This window comes from Chaetura pelagica, unplaced genomic scaffold (genome assembly GCF_000747805.2).
Source record: "Chaetura pelagica isolate M959 unplaced genomic scaffold, ChaPel_1.0 scaffold307, whole genome shotgun sequence".
Taxonomy (NCBI): Eukaryota; Metazoa; Chordata; class Aves; order Apodiformes; family Apodidae; genus Chaetura; species Chaetura pelagica.
Window position 1 is genome coordinate 200,220 of NW_009953940.1, and position 15,347 is coordinate 215,566.

The following is a 15,347-nucleotide window of genomic DNA, read 5'->3' on the forward strand; positions in this document are numbered from 1 at the left end:
GAAAAATAAGAACCAAAAGCCTCTTCCAACATCTTACTTTGAAGAGAAAGGGAGTGCGAATGTAACGTGCTGTGCCAGGGGGTAGCGTGGTGGGTGAGTGGGGAAACATGGTGAGAGGTGCTGTAGTGTAAGGTCTTTTGTGTCTGGAGATGTGCTCCCTTCCTCCCTTTCCCCCCTTCCAGTCCTTCCAGACCTGAAATAAGCCCGAGGTTTTTTGGATAAGCATACCAGGAAAATATCAATCACACTACAACTTTCTCAGCCTCAGCACCTAAGAACTACTGTTCTCTGCTTCACAAGAAAATTCAGGGCATCAGGTAAAGTTAGCATTACTGACTGTTAACAATTAATTTTAGGTATTACATGTTCCTCAGTAGTACTAGGTTTTTGTTTTACAGGTAGGTTGTGTGACAGCACAACACCCTGCAGTAATCTCCTTAGCCTAGAAAGCAAAACAAACAACTTTGTCACAATATGTCTTGTCAGCACTTGCAAATAAACAATCAGAAGAGGCAAAGTTGTGCATATTTGGGAAGATTATTGCCCTTAGGATCCTGTAAAAGCATAATTTTTCTTTTCTTGTGTTGTGCAGTTTCCACATTACAGTGGAACAGAGGAAAACTGTAATATAAACTTGAAGCAGCAAACTAGATCACCTCTCAGGTGTAAGCTGCATCATCTCTCTAGGTACTGATTATGATCTCTAGAACCATCCCAAAGCCTTCATAAAGAATAAATGATGCTGATTGGCAGGTTGAGAGAAGCAGACAACTCTAATATAGCACCACTTAACCCACTGCAGCCACTGAACACCTTTCATAACTATTGAATCTCTGCTTGGGAGAACACTCCCCTCTGCAGTTATTCTGCATCAGGGTGGGGGGAAAAACCTATTACTGGAAATCAGGCATTTAATAACTGTAAGGGGATTTGAACTCTCCACACAAGAGAAGCTTTGAGCATTAGTTATTTGCTCTTACAGGTACAGACAGAAGAGCTTGTCCATGAATGAGTGTGCCATGTTTCTGAAGAAGGACATAAATATCTACCTTCTCATTTTGATAGCCAGACTGAAAGGTTTCTATACACTGAAATGTACTGCATCTTTACAAATGTTTTTCTCAGTAGAAAAACTGTATTCCACTACAGATTTACTCCAAGATTTTTCTGTTTGCTTCTTTGTTTTGTAAATCAAATGCCAGCTGGCAGCTTGATCTTAATTACAAAAAATGTTTCTACTATAAAAAGTATCCCAAGAAAACCATTATATAATGGCAATTTACATTTGTCTTTATTTTGCCTTAACTCTCACTCAGTCCTTTATAAATGGAAGCTGAGTAGCTTGGATAAATACTAGAAAGAACAGATAAGGGCATTCTAGTCTTCTGATGTCCAACAGTCCTGGACTATAATATCTTTTCCAGATATTTAGTACTGAAGCTTTAAAGCAAAGCAAATTTTCTGAATGAATTTTCTTCCTCACAGCTACTCTTTTTTGTGAAATGGACAAAAAGGGTATCATCATCATAGAAGTTTTACACAGCCCACCTCGGTATCATATGGAGAAATACAAACTATAGAGCACCAACACCTGAGCCTGATAGAGAGGAAATTTGCTTCTAATTACAAATATAAAGAATGCTGCACTTAGTATTTCTTGATATGAACTCCACTAATTTTTCTGCAATCACTGCATTTGCTGGCACATGGACAAGTACCAGTGAGGAGAAACCGTGATACCTTTTTCCTGTCCACAGAAGAAATCCTACAGAACAGTTGAGAAGTAAACAATTACTTATAAAACCCCTCAAGAATCTCATTCACTTAATAAGTAGGTAAGATATAAGGATTATTAGTTCCATCTATTGTTCACTCTACACTGGCAGAATTTATAATTTCAAAACAGAAAAATTTTGTTTGGTACTAAGTGATTTGTAAACTATTGATCAGCCTTGCATCAAGCTGTTGAGTCACACCTTGTCAGCTACCAACTACTCTGAAATTTTATTGACACTTCTAATAACTGTGAGAGCTCAGCAGCTAGCTAAAAAATTATATTAATTAAGGAAAAATTGTGATTTACATTCTTCATACACTGCTGTGTAAAACACACGCTCCATAAATCCAGAGACAGACAATTGTCACCTTCCACTGGCAAATCTCTTCTTGTCATGCTAAGAGCCAAAATGGACAGTCAGGCCCATGACTAATCTTATTCAGCGGTTTGCGGGTCCCGATTTTCCCTACTTGTAAAACCTTGTTTACTTAATGTGATTTTCTGCTCTCGTGTAGCATCTTGGCTTGTACAGTTTGTTAATACCTAATGCTTTCCATAGATCAAAATGTGCAAGCCATATACCACATTACATGGAAGTACTCACCAGTTTAGACATTCTTACAAACCCTCACTTTTTTTTTTAAATTTCCTACATTTATAGAGCTGAATTGTGAAAAGTTAGCACATATATGCCTAATCCTTTCTCTCACAAGTGTGAATAACCTGTTAGTAACTGATGAATGACATAGAAGTTAGGTATCAAGTGCAGTAAAGAAGTGATGAACAAAACCTTGCTATGAAGCAATAAGCAATTTCAGCAACAAGTCTGCTACTCTCTCTATAAAATGAAATCTGGGAACCTACTAGCTAGAGAGAGGGTGAAATCTGGGAACCTACTAGCTAGAGAGAGGGCATATGCTCTGATGTGATCAAATGACAGAAGCATAACAAGGTATCTGTCAGCATAATCTTTTCTTACTCCACTTGCTACCATATTCCCTCACAAATCATTTGTGAGATCTGAAAGATGGTCTCCGACCAATGCACAAGACTGCTCTCAGCTATGATTTCCATCAGTGCCACTGCAGGCTCATTTACAGTCTTGGCGACGCTCCAGACATTCAACTCGCGTGTCTTTCCATTTATGTGGAACAAATAGGAAGACAGCAGGCTTCTCTTATAGATTACTACATGAAAAATGGGATTAAAAAGAAACACACAAACTTTATCATTCAGATCCACTAAACACTGAATCTCCAGGCAATGAATCCCACAAGCTGAGTAACTACTCATGACACTAACTCAAGCGTTCTGTATTTTAAAAAAGTAAAGAAAGACAGGTTTTCTTAGGCAATGACTATTTAAAACAATTGCTTAATGGATATTTAACAGGTTTTCTCAACAGCTCTGACAAGGGCTTTTATCTTTAGAATTGTAACACTTAAAAGCAGGGAAGATTAAAATAAAGGCTGACTAGCATTGCTAAGGAAGGCATTTCTCCCTTCACAGGTTAAAGCCTATTTACTGCATTATTTCATTAATTAGACAATATATCTTGAGTAAAACAGAACTGAAAAAGGACAAACACTAAACTAAAAAATAAGGTTTAAAAAGAGTTCTGAAATAAAAATGAAGTTACATGCACCCACCACCAGAATGATCAGAAAGGATATCAACACATAGGTGTAAACAAACCCAGAGATGTCCAGGAAAAAAGAACCAACACACCCCCAGGATGGAAAATTCAGACATTTATTTGTGACGAGGAAATTTTTTTGACAGGGGAAAGGAAAAACAACTTCCTTAGTCTCAGATACATGCAAGGTTCCACCAAAACTACATCAGGGGAACTTTTTGTGTAGCAATGTACTTTACAAGAGCTAATTTAAAATTACTGTTTCAAGTCACTGAAATAATTGGCAAGAAGATAGATTGGAGACGCTGTAAGAAGTGGCATCACACAGGCTGTCTGGTCTGCCGGAGGCTTACACCCTATACCAGGTCACCTCCTAACCTCCATCCAGGGAAGAGATACTAAAAACCCACAGAAGCTGGTTTTGTGGTTGCAATATCAACTACTGTGCCCCATGAAGCTTCTATAATATTTTTCCTCTCTCACAAGATACAGATAAGGAGCTCTAGGGAAGAGAAGCCCCAGGAACTGGCTGACAGTGTTAAAATTTCTTCAGGCAAGAAACTAACCCTACTTTTCCACTCCTGCAAAACCTTTTAAGAGACAGAACCAACACTGCTTAGATTTTTAATGCCTCATGGCTACCCTAGTACCGAGGGGTTGTCTAGGGCTATAGATGAAAGCACAGAAAGGGACTGAGGAAGAGCCACATATCCTGGAAGAAGAATGTATTTCTGAGAGACTGCATTGACTACTGACTCCCATCCAGTATCCAGGCTGTTACTATTCTCATTCTTTTGTACCCATTTAAGGAGAAAGATGAGGTATTTAATTCAGGACTGTGAATTCTGCTGCAACAGCCAGGCACTTAAGAACCAGGGGACTTCTTTAAACACAATCTTAATTATGAGTTCTAGGCATTTAGGCATAGTTCTAATTACTTTGGGAAAGGATGAGCTGATCTTGACACATGCAAGGTAGGTCACTCAATCCACTTGTGTTAACCTAGTTACTTATGACTAAGCACACAAATAAAAGGACTTAAAAAACTAGCCAACAAAAGAAAAATGAGAAAAGTAAGCCCAAGAGAGTATGGATTTGTAGTTGTCCTACATTATAAAAATTTAACTTATGAAAAGATTAAGCAGAGGAAACACTAAGAACTCCAGCTAGCATTCCTGAGCAGGACAGATCTTCAAGAAGAGTCTTATTTGTATGACATTGTGCAAGTCTTTACAGACTCCCCTCTTTGATAGTGCAAACTGCTAACACAGCTCTGAATTATAGACTGGACAAAAATCAGTTATTGCCTGAGCAGCTCATATCAGACACCACCATTACAAGAACTAAGGTTAAACCTTCTACACATTTTCAGCATTTAATTTTTTTTTAAATTAAAACAAATATTAAACCAGTTCAGGATTAAAGCATGCAATTAAAGTTGAATAACAGTTTTTAATTTTTACTTTATTTGAAATATAGTCCTTCTCTGCTCAGAAAGGGACTGGATTGCAATTTATATTGCAAGTGGTGTTGAAAACTCTTTGCAATAATGCAGTGCATAAAATATACTGAAGGAGAAAAAGTGTTCTATTATTCCAAAGTATCCTAGTTTATATAACAATTAAAATATGTAGATGAACAGCAAATAGCAGTAATTGGGTTGCTGATTCCCATCCTGATAATGTCTCTCTTCTCCATCTCTGTTTACCAGTTACATTTTTATTGCAGCAGCAACAAATTCTTATTTTTAACGGGCAGTGAAATCACTTATTTTACTCCTATATAAAACCATTATACATGCCTTGCCTTGAAGATGCAGTACAGGGAACAACATAGTTTACATGGATCTTTAAATCAAAGTTGTTTCAGTCCAGCTTCCTCTTCCATATAATTTTACAGTTCAAGACAAAGCTGAACAGTTGCAAATGATATCATACTAAGCATAACCAAGCTGCATGTGGAAAGACACATTTCATAAATTTTAACCTGAAAAAAATGAGTGTGTATAATTATAGATTTGTGGCAGTTTATTACAGTGATCAGCTCATTCACCAGTAAGTAAGAAAAAAGTGCAGAATAATCCATGGAGGCTGGGATTTTACAGTTGTATTCTGTTGTCACTTTGGATCTAACAGTTTAAACGTACTTTTAAAACACACAATTATTAGAATAGTGAATTAAAGACCAAATATTTTGAAATAAATCAAGACTCAGAAAACTAAGTTTCCTTCATAAAAGGTAATTATTCTCATAATTATTCTAATTCTTGCTTGAAAATTTCTGTCTTGCTAGCTGCAAATTCCTTTGGAAATCTAGGAACAGAGTGAACCGATACCACTCAGCAAAATTCTTCCCACTTCAGCCATACTGCATGACCATGTTCATCTTAGGTTAAGTGTTGAATTACTGCCCTCTCCCTATTTTTTTGTATACATCTGCAATTGTATAAGTAGAGCAGTGAGTCACTTTGACATCTCACTGATAAAACACAGAATTTTATTAGTAATCAATGTATCTTTTCCTTCCCAAATCACATGAATATTGTAAAGAAAATATATAGGTAAAAATCTTTAAATTATTCCATTTGAAACTGCAATTAAGCTATTGATGTGTTACAATAAGCACAACAACAAGGCACTGAATGATTGTGCGCTTTTCCATTCCCTTGATGCAGTCAGCTGAGCACAGTAAAAACACAAATCAATATTACATCTTTTCAATGTGATAGCGAATATCATGGCAATAGCAAAGGCAAATGCTAAAGTTGTCTTGTGTCAGATAAACTGCTCCCTCTGGACATGCCTTCTGGATTACCTGGTTTCTCAATGTATTTTAGTACAATTTAAAGCACCTGAATAACTTCAATTTAGTCTCCAGTGTGAAAATACTAATAAATCTCTCTCTTAAAACATACCAGAGATACAGAGATATGTAGACAGCACAGTATTGAGAATTTCTAAAGAGATACTAGACCCAGCAGTTAAATAACATAAAAGTCTGAGTGTAAAATTTATACATCCCAAAGCTTGCTTTAAGATGTAGGAAATCAAATGCAGTTAGTACACCAGTGTTTGCTATAGGTGTCCATTCATGTAACAGATAAATCAGTCTCTTCCCTTTCCTCACTGAGAAGACCACTGTCTTTTTTCGACAACAAAACTGCTGTTGACATAAGAATTACCCAGTGCTTAGTAATAGCAAGTGTTCTGTAAAAAGATAAAGCATGGGCTTCAGGTAATAATTTGCACTCTGGAATTTCCCCATATATTCACTCTGCATGAAGCATCGAAGAGAAAAGTGCAATCCACAACTAGGTCGGAAGACCTAGAGATACTGATGGCGATGCCTAACCTGGAGTTTAACTCATTATTGGCTTGCTACAAAAAGTTAAATTCTACTTTTAATCAAAGTTTATAAAAATGGTAAACGGACTTCACCTAGCACAGAGGAGAGAGGTATTGTGAGAGATGAAGACTTTAAGCTCACCTTTACAGCTGCATTTTGGCAGTGTGTCTCTTCCCTGGCTGCTCAGTATGCACTCCAGCACAGTTCCCAGCCCTGGCCCTTAAGCCTCAGCACTGTCAGCATGCTGGTTTTGTGATCCTCCAATCTGGGAATCTGTAGAGCATGCCATGACCCTTACGCTTAAAAAAAAAGGGGAGGTTTTGGTACTTAGCCATAAATTAGTGAGTGCCATTCCACCTCTACAACAGTGGCCTCAACTGCTCATTTCTTCAGTGCCAGAAGAGGTCCAGTTAGCACTTCTCTCCATTACAGTAACCATTACAGTTACTCTATTCCACTCCTGTCTAATGCTGCCCTTTTACAATAATACTGGACAGGTTGCAAAAGTGTATGAGGTAAGGCAACTAACTGCACTTGTGCCTCTCTCCTGTGCTCTTCCTTTTGCTGCTGATTCCAACTCACAGACACCCAACTGTATGAAGATTTATAAAATGCTCTCCTTGCTAATCAAATCCCTTCACGCTCGCATCTGCAATGCCAGTGGGAAGACAACAAACCATTAAAATAAAACATTCAAAACATTTGCTTGAATAATATTCAAAAAGTGACTCTCTGTGTACACTTAAGGGGAACAACAGGAGATATTTTGATAGGTAGATGATAGGTAAGAAAAAAAACCCAAAACAAAAAACAACCCAAAACCATCTGACTTAGGAGCTTACAGGCCAGCAACTTAAAAGTAAAGTCTGTACTCCTGTACCTCTATTTTCACATCTATTTTGCATGACTGAAAGCTTTTGTGGAATAGTTAACGTTTGCCCTCTTACTAGCTGCAAGATTGGTGCCATTGTGCAGCAAGTCACAACCAACCAGGCCAGTATCCAGTTCCACACAAACCTGCTCACACTCACGCATGTCTTATATTCAGTCTGACCTGGGTTAGTGACAACATTTTTGAGTGTTGCAATAGTATCTGTAACCTTCATGTTAAAATGTAAAAATACCTCTACTTGATGTGACTTTCAGGCAAGCTTCAATTTTAGTGGCTCTGAGTTTTTACTGCCTTGATTACAGTAAATTTTGGCCCTCCGGTCTCTTGAAATATTTAAAATTACATCATCAAAACAGAAGGGTTTTTTTGTTCTCTGGACATAAATATGTAGCCAAATTTTTACCATGCATGCATTTTGCTGTGCCAGAAAAGAACTTGTACATTAAAATAAAATCTTAGGTTTTGGCTTGGGTTTTATGTGGTTTGGTGTTTTTGGGTTTGTTGTCTGGTTTGTTTTTTTGGGTTTTTTTCTTCTTACATATCAAGACAACTTGAGAAGATATGCAGTCATAACTGCAGTAAAATACAGTGCTTATATTCTTCTCAGTGCAGATGCAATGTGCCACAGATGCATGTTATGGTTTTCAAAGAAACCGTGCACATGCAGATTCTGAATCTGCAACACTCAAGAAGGTAAAATAGTGACTTGCAAAAAATTACTGCATACCAAGATAGAACTGTTGGTTCAGTAGTGCTACCTCTTAACTCTTCCCCTTTCTCACTACAGAGACAAAAGAGGCAGGAACAGGTATGCTGGGTTAGGGATGCAGATTTGGGTGTCATCAGTTAAGGCTGTATGTGGGACAGAAGCCTGCTCCCATAAAATGGGTAACAGGCCACACAAATACTCCTCCCTTTTTTCTATTGCTAAGTTCACCCTTCTGCATGTCCTGACAGTAAGCGCATGTTGCACCCAGGCAGTTATACTCAGTGGAAAAGAATACAGCCAGTACAGATCCATTTCATAAGGGGTAACAGAGATTCATTAGAACAAGGATGTCACATGGCAGTTTTGGCAAGTCAGACAACCAAGCCAATGACAGGCCAAGGAATACTGACAGCACCTCAAAACAGTACCTCCTGGCAGCTGAGTTTCCAAACACACACAGGAAAATGCTAAAGCATTTCTGGAAGTGGAAGCATTCATTGAGTATACAAAACAATAATTTCACTCATTGCACTAGTTGAGGGACATTTTCGTACCTAAATAAATCATAAACTAGAAAGCACCTACACACCCAATTTAAAATTACAAACCTATACAGCCCACCCCAGGAGCACTAAAGGTCAATACCAAACATGAAGCTTCAAATCTACAATTAATTTCTGAGTGAACTGATGGTCCTGTTTCTGTTTGCTAAAACTGGCATCACCGGTGCACTGGCTCTTAATATAAACTATCCTCTATTTAGCCCAGGGAAACACAAACCAAGTAGAAATGGAAACAACTGACATCTGCCAACAGGAAGGAGGGAATCAAATACTGTCCTGAGGCGAAGATTTCCAAGGCAACAGCTAATCTGTTTGCTAACCCCAGCACTCCGTCAGGCAGCCTCCGCTGTAAGCACTGACGTGTGTGAAACACTAACCTTCATCACTTCAACCTGTAGGTCTTCGTTGAGCGAAGGAGTCACTTTGACGGCATTCAGCATCTGATTAAGCAACTGTTTTTCATCTGAGTCTGTTTCCATGGATACAAACCTCTCATCAGACAGCAGCTTCTGCAGAGAGAAAATGGCAATGTGCAGGTTGAGACAAAACTGCCTCTGCCCAATTCTGTTGTAAACTACCACACCTAAACCTATTAGTGCTTGATGCTGTTTTCTAGCTACGAATTTCAAACAGATTTAATAATACAAAATATGAAATTAGAGCAAAAAATGGGAGATCTATGCCATGATAAGGGGACAGTTAACACCTTTTGAATCAGCTGCCATTGTCTTAACATCTTTCCCAAAACCTCTTCACTGTCCAGAAGAGAGCAGACATAAGTAGTTGAGATGAGAGATCACAAAACACTCCAAGTAATGGCCTCAAGAAAACCACTCAACATTTCAGCAGCAGGGAAAGTGTGGAAACCTCACACATCCCCAAACCCCAAAAACAATAACAAAAAAACCCCTCAGGCTAGTATCCTGGCCTCCAATTAGTGCTAACAGATACCCTGTCCAGCAGGAGAAGGAATCTATTACTCCAGTAGGGCAGAGAGCACAAACACTGTGGAGCTGGCACTTCTGATTACTGTCTGATTACTGTGATGGTGACTAAACACTTGCAAAGGTTACCCAAGGAGGTTGTGGAGTCTCCCTCCTTGGAGATACTCAAAAGCCATCTGGACATAGTTCTGAGCAACCGGCTCTAGGTGACCCTGCTTGAGCAGGAGGGTTGGGCCAGATGACTTCCAGAGGTCACTGGTAACCCACACCATCCTATGACCTACTTTAGTATATTCAAGTTGTACCTCATTTCATTTTTCACTTTTAACCTAACTCCATAGCATCAGTTCTGTGGTTTGCTTTTTCATCTTTCATAAAACTTTACATATCATAAATGCAGATGAAGGGCTGTATTGTAACCTGGATTACTTTTTTAGGCTTCTAGATAGGAGGTAACACTCTTAAGGTACCATGCTGCAAATTCACAACTTTGTGACTCCAGTTCTTACAGAGCTCAAGTGTATGTACAGCAAGCCAGAAGAGTAAAAATAAATTTTCTCATTCATAATTCCTCCACTATTCCTGATTCATCATCACTCCACAATGTTCTTCTATCTAACAGGCAAACTTGCACCAGTACAAGGGCAGGCATATGTTCAAGTCCCACTAGTCTCGTGTTGCTTTCACTTTAAATGTAGTCCCCCACTCCAATATATCTGCAACACAGGGCACAAGATCTCAGAGGGCGACCAGAGTACTACTCTGCAAGCATGTGGTGTCTTCTGGCAGAGTCCAAGAATTATAGGAAAACCCACAAGAAAGTATCTTTATTCCTTAGCTAGAGACTCCTACACCCATGTTGTGCCCAGACATGGAGAGCACTCTAACCAAATGGCTGACATTTCAAAACAACTTCATGTTAGCCCTCTGAGGAAGAAATTTCTTATTGGAAAATGGTGGCATGCATTTCACATCCCAGCAGTGCACCAGCCTTTTCCAAAACCAGCATCCCCTAGGGAAGAGGACCCCCAGGAACTAGCAGTAAAAGGTAAACTACTTCAGTTTTTATATTGTCAAACCCGAGAGAGTCTTTTTGTTGCTTGTGCTGCACTGCTGTTTTCTTCTGCAATTTCATAAACTTCTGAATCAGATGCTACTCCTACTATTTTCAGCATACAAAAAACCCTGGAAAGTGCCTACATGTAACAAATGCAGCTCCTACGTCCTTTATTAGCCTCTCCATTATTCAAGCACTGCAGTCCTCTCTTCTAATTAAAGAAAACAGAAAGACTTAACTTTAAGACATTTAGCAGTGGCAAGGTTTACTGAGAGTAGTACAGGGTCACACAAGGAACAGCAGATCTCCAACTGAACAGTGAAAGACAGGAACTCTCACCTATCGGCTGAACACTTTAAGCTTCTACAAAATCACCAGCCTTTACTTGCACCCTGACTTCTGATCACTGTTACAGAAACACAAGTGTTATTAGGTCCACCCAAGGACAGACACTTTTCCTACAGTATTTTTAAAAAGAAAAGCCTAGATTTCCTTTATTCCCACTGCCTTGTAACACACCCCCACTCTAAAGCCATACCTGCATCCCTGCTAGAGCCTGTTGCGCCAGCTTCATGCTCTTTGATTCCAGAGCCAGTTGGAGAGGAAGGAGACATTTCTCCCTGAGGAAAATAAAAAGAAAAAAATAAAAGTGAGGAGGAACAACGCAACTAAAATTGGTATTCCAAGGAGTAACGTTCCAGAAAGGCTGTATCACTTTCAATAAGATAGTACTTCAAGGAGAATTTCACAACTCTGCAAAGCACTTTCACCCTCTGAAGAAAGCTGGCATATTTCTTCACATACTGTTAAGAATGGCCTTTTAATTGGAATTTCACAAAATACTTCCCAACTGTTAGTCCTCTGTGTGCACACACGAATGTGCAAAGCATAGAAAAAGGATTCACAGATCACTACAGGTCCTTCAACTCGGTGTGATAAGCATTATATTGCAGTCACTTCCCTTCTGTTTAATATTCAGAATGCCAGAAAAATGGTTTCATAATCTACTTCTTATTAGTCAAGTTTGGGTCTATGGCCTCCTCCATAGTGCAGTGTGCCTTGTCATGTTAGCTCTCTCCAACAATAAAAGGTGTGGACAAAAGCAAATGTATACTAATAAGTTTGTTTTACACCTGAATTAGCATGTGCTAGAACCATGGCTAAGCTGTACTTTGATTACAGAGTAACACCATTTTTAAATACTAAAATAAATCAGTAATTAGGATAGTATTTTAGATGCTTTGGACTCAGTATGCAGATACTGCTTTTTTTTTTTCCATTTGGTGAGCAAGGCAAATAGTGCCTGGAGCTGTGACTCAGTCCATGTCCAGCTCTCCCTGAAGGTTTTCAACACTTCATATGGTCACATATCATAGGAGGCACTTACTTGTACGTACATAAAGTCTACTTTTGTATTTGTGTAGATGTACTTGCTGATGGTAAGCCATTCTGTGCCAGCCCTTAAGAGCCTTAGCTCTCCAAGTATCTGCATTGCACCCCAAGAACCCCTTGCATTAATTTTGTGCCCATGGAGACAAGTGTGTGCAAGAAGAAACAGGGAACAATTACACGAGTCTTTTCTCACCCAGCTGTAAACCAAAAAGCCCTGACTTGTTCCGTTTGAAGTATCCTTCTCTGTCAAGTCTCAATGCATTCAAACACACACCCAAAACCCTGGTCCTTTCTAAGCAGAGTCAAGGATATCTAATTTATAAAAATACTAAAAGAAAGGTTTTCCTCTTTTGCTTCTGTGTGCTGCCTTTGAACTGAATTCACTTAGTTTCAGTTGACTCAATGATAGTTTATTTGCCCAAAAGAATATAAAATAAAATTATGGACTAACTCTCCTACACCTCCAAGGTTCAAGTTCTGATACAAATGAAACACAAGCAGTAGGCCAGCATGCATAGCTCCTCTCAAAAATTCTCTCTTCATAACTGGCTAAGGAGAAGCTGTAGTTCAGAGTTATTGTCAAATCTACCTGAAGTCATGCTTTGCCACTGTCTGCCCATAACCTACCAACCACCCTCCAAACCTACCCTCACATAGTCCAAACCTGAACTTGCTTTTTTAAAAAACAAATTTGAGATTACCAAACACTGGGCGTCTCAGCTTTGGGGAAGTTAGATTTTAACTCCTTTAGCAGATCCTGCTTGCAGAGGGGAGTCCGCAAAAGTCAACTCTGTTTTGAGTCCATTCAATCAATATTCTTTTCTCTCCGTATTTCCCAAAAAAGCACAAATCACAAGATACCCCCAAAGGGCACAAACCTGCTGTTTGCTCAAATGCAATCCTGTCCTTTAATGATAAATTAAAAGACTTCAGTGTCTCAAGCATGGATCAGTTGAGCAGTCTAGCAAGTTTCTGTACTTGGCAAAGACCTCTTAAGAATATGCAGGTCCTTTCATATTTGTACCTTCTTCCCAGATTATGAGGATTTTTAAAAGGTCATCTGGCATAACACCAGAAGAAGCTTTTCAAAAGAAACATGAATTACACCGATTTCTAAGGAACTTGAAGCAGACTACATGTTTATCTTAAAAAAGGTTTCTAACTAAAAGCTAACCATTTGCTTCACTTAGGATATTCTGAGAAGCACGCAGGCACAAAGCCCAATCTTCTCAAAAGCTCCTTTCTTGAATGTTTCTGGAATCAATTTAACTAGCAGGACTCCTTAAAATCTGTGAGTTTAGCATTCAAACTAGCTTCAACTACTGAACATCTAGGAAATACTTCCTCAGAGCATCGTATCATCCCGATCTACAGAAACTGCCAAAACATCTACTCCTGGGTTTGGACAGCAGTCCTCCATTGTGTACAGAACTGGCTACTGCATATGTATCTAATGCCAGCATTGCCTGGACCTGGGAACTTATGTAGCACGCTACATGCTACACCTTTTCAGGACACAACACCGCTTTTTTTTTTAGATTTTCTACAATTCACTGCAACAGCATATAAACATGGGCATTATTAATACACAACAAATTTATTATCTTATTAAAGTGGATGGAGGCTGGGAGGAGAAAGGAAAGGGAAGGCAGTCCAAGTCACTGGAGTAGATCCAGTCCAGTTTCATTGTAATGAAGACAGGTGGGAACTCCTGTGGCTTCTGTGTAGATACGCGGCACATCAGCATGTTGCCTTCCATCTGTCGTCACATACTGCAATCAGCAGAGAACAATGAGAGCTGTTTCTTAGAGATATCTCCCAAAAAGAAGAACAAAAATTGACAAACAGGAGGATGGAAATTAGAACAGATTCAATTAGCTGAACCTCCCAGCCTTGCTAAAAATGCTTAACTCAAAATCTAATTAAGGTTGCCGCAGCCTGTGTTGCCACTATATTCTCAGAGAAAATGAATTGCCATCATGTCATTTCCTGTTCTTGTTACACACTCAGTCAATTAAATCTTTAGCATTTCCATGCTACAGCTATAAAACACCTGCAGAGATACCTCACTATGTTTGATTATCTCGAGCATCTTCCGCACTTCAGTTTGACCTGCCATTTAAATGCATCATCTGCTATTATGAGAACACAGAAGGACATGGCAGATAATCCTCAGGCAGAAGAGAAAAGGATGATTTAAATTAACACAGTCTGTCCCTACTAAGGTCTACCACTTAGGAACTGGGTTCAATAAGTCTGCACAACAGATGATGCAGTTCAGAGTTTGGTCTCAGAGTGTGATGAAGAAAGGGACTGAATTTTTTCATACACCTTACAGCCCTTCTATAATTCCACCCTTCTTTTGAGCTGTCCCATACCACAGAATCTTATTTCTTACTCCACTGCCTGCAGTTCTACACTGTCAAGTGACAATTCATTCAGGTCTTGCAGTGCTACACATGTAAGACACTTTACATGAGTTAAGTTCTCAGAATAAGCTGGTACACATCAATATACTTCAAAACACTTAAGGATGTTTTCCACTAAGTCACTGTACAGAAACTACTTTCATACTGGAACTCTAAAGTTTCCATACTGATACATGCAGGTGTGGGCATATATACACACATAGTTTTAGGTTCGAATACCAACTTAACCCTGCATGAGAAGAGCCAAGTATAACACAGAGGGGGCATGAAAGGAAGAGAGGACCTCCTTTGACTTGGAGGAGGGGAAGCTACCAAAAGCATCAGGATAAGGTATCTTGGACATTCACAGATGAAACAAAACAATGAAAACAGAAGCTATAGAAAACAAGAAAATTGAGATAGTGTAAAGAAGGAATGATAGGGAAGAAAAAGATGGTACTCAGATATGAGTGGTCTACCATGCTGAAATCAAATCAAATTGCATTCTTTCCTAAGTCCACACAGGAGCCCTCTCAAAAGACAGCTCAGCATAATAAACAGAACAACCTTCCTACCCTGCCAAAAGAAAAAGAAAGGGTGAAGAAAAAAAAAAAAAGGAGGCAC

General features: G+C 39.0%; 1 protein-coding gene across 1 annotated transcript in view; it reads right to left on the reverse strand.

The window, feature by feature from the left end:
- The window catches only part of KIAA1244 (KIAA1244 ortholog), a 115,515-nt gene that overhangs the window by 53,856 nt on the left and 46,312 nt on the right, over positions 1 to 15,347 (reverse strand). Inside the window, exons 3-4 of the mRNA XM_010001754.1 lie at positions 11,462 to 11,543; positions 9,300 to 9,431 (exon numbers count right to left, since the gene is read on the reverse strand). Coding sequence (XP_010000056.1) covers positions 9,300 to 9,431; positions 11,462 to 11,543 — 214 coding nt within the window. The remainder of the gene's footprint in view (positions 1 to 9,299; positions 9,432 to 11,461; positions 11,544 to 15,347) is intronic.